Here is a 1,968-nt window from a genome sequence, read left to right as displayed (position 1 = left end):
AAGGTTGGGCAATCCTACTTCCGTAGTGATACTGCCTCGGAAACCCAAGGAGGGGTCGCTATGAGTCGGGGCTGACTCGACGGCACATAACAACAACAAAAACTGTGGTGCCTACAGAGGAGGACAGGGAGTCTAGGCCAATCCTACCCACCAAGTCAGTGGCTGGCCTAGGTTAAGCAAGGACCTAGGCTTGACTGACCTAATTTATTGTTTCTGCTCCTTTCCTGTTTGCTTTCTCACTTCCACTCTGAGGGGAAAATACAGTTCCAGTGCCATTAGGGGGGGATGTAGCCAGCTGTTTCCAGTCTAAACAGCTGGCATGGGGGTGGGGCAGCGGATATGAGATAGGAAACAATTCCACCCCCCTCCAACCACAGCTGATGAAGTCATACCTGGGGTGACAATATTGATTTCCGGGAAGACAGACTGTATGGTCTGGCGGAGCAGCTGGTAGCCCAAGGCCTGGTTGTCAGAGGGGCTGACCGGCAGGGGGTCAAAGGCACTCAACACATGGTACTGGATTCGGTCATCAGCCACAATGTTCTTGACGAGTTCTAGGACCTCCAGTTTGGAAACAAAAGGAGTTAGTTTTCTTATTGATCTGCTATCCAACTACCCTATGAATTCAAATAGTCCTGATTTCTCTTCAGGAAAGCAAAGCCCTGGAAGGTTCCCTGGAGGGAACTCATTATTTTAGCTCTGGGATCTCAAGTTCAGCTGATTGGCTGTAGGAGATCTAAGAGCTGAGTCTTCTTGAAAAGGGATGGTCAGTAAGTTAGATTTAGGTTAGATGTTTGGAAGGTTTGTCTTCCAGCCATGAGTGCAGTGGGGAATTGGAAAAGCAGGGAATTAGGTGTCCTTTGCCTAGGAATGTGAACTATGGGTCAGAGGATTGAGCATAGAAGTGAAAGTAGTGAGGAAGAGATAGCAGAATATGAATCTCAATGATCTTGAAGCAGGGATGTGATGACCTCATTTCAAGCTGGGGGAGTCTCAAACAGGTGATGAAAAGGTCACATGATTTTCTTTCCACCTTCTGGGCATCCCTGCTTCCTGTTTGTGACCAACTGCCCTGGAGCCAGGAAGATGAGCTCAACACAGACAAAAAATCAGGAATTGAGGGGCTCATATTCAAGTTTTCTCCCTTTGCCTCCTTTCCTCAGGAAGGAACCTGAGGAAACTCCTAGAAAATTCAGTGTGAAATGACTAAAGCTGAATCCAGCAAAATTCCTGGTCCCGGGAAGGATGTAGACCAGGCCCTGGGGATCAGGTCACACAGAGCCCTGTGGGGCTGGACTAGGGGGCTGGTTTAGAATGTCCCCCAAAACCTACCCACCACTCGGGTAAAGCTCCAGCACTAGTCCCAAACCATTTGATCAGCTGTCGCTTTAACACTGGCTCTGCCCAGGAAGGAGGGTTCATAGTTATAGGATCATCAGAATGGCAGAATGACTTCAACAATACCCCTTTCAGGTCAGGGTCCACAAGACACATGCTAGGAGTTGAGTCTGGAAAGGAAATGTGGGCTTCTACTTCTGGCTAAACCAGTTGCCATCAAGTCTACTCTGATTCATGGTGACCCCATGTATGTCAGAGAAGAATGTTCTGCATAGAGCTTTCAATGGCTGAGTTTTTGGAATTAGATTACCAGATGGCTTTTCTTGTAAGGCATCTCTGGGTGGACTCAAACCTCCAACATTTTGGTTAGCAGCTGAGTGTGTTAACCATTGACACCACCCAGCCACTCCTACTTTTGGCTTAAAAAACACCATTTGAGCCAAACAAATTCCCTGCCATTAGACGGGTAAAGGTGTCAACTCAGTGATAAGAGCTCATTTTCTTTCTAGCATGTATGTTGTTGTTGTTATGTGCTGTCAAGTCGGACCCGACTCATAGCAACCCCTCCTTGGGTTTCCGAGGCAGTATCACTACAGAAGTAGATTGCCCCATCTTCCTTCTGAGGAGTGG

General features: G+C 47.8%; 1 protein-coding gene across 1 annotated transcript in view; it reads right to left on the bottom strand.

The window, feature by feature from the left end:
• Positions 1–1,968, bottom strand: part of PM20D1 (peptidase M20 domain containing 1) — a 36,335-nt gene that overhangs the window by 4,832 nt on the left and 29,535 nt on the right. The window contains exon 11 of the mRNA XM_007953341.2: positions 393–561. Within this exon, the coding sequence (XP_007951532.1) occupies positions 393–561 (169 nt within the window). The remainder of the gene's footprint in view (positions 1–392; positions 562–1,968) is intronic.

The sequence above is a fragment of the Orycteropus afer genome, unplaced genomic scaffold (genome assembly GCF_000298275.1).
Source record: "Orycteropus afer afer isolate SDZICR_OR568_19922 unplaced genomic scaffold, OryAfe1.0 scaffold00013, whole genome shotgun sequence".
Lineage (NCBI taxonomy): Eukaryota > Metazoa > Chordata > Mammalia > Tubulidentata > Orycteropodidae > Orycteropus > Orycteropus afer.
Note: the sequence above shows the minus strand (reverse complement) of the source record. Positions and strands in the feature narration are given on the sequence as shown.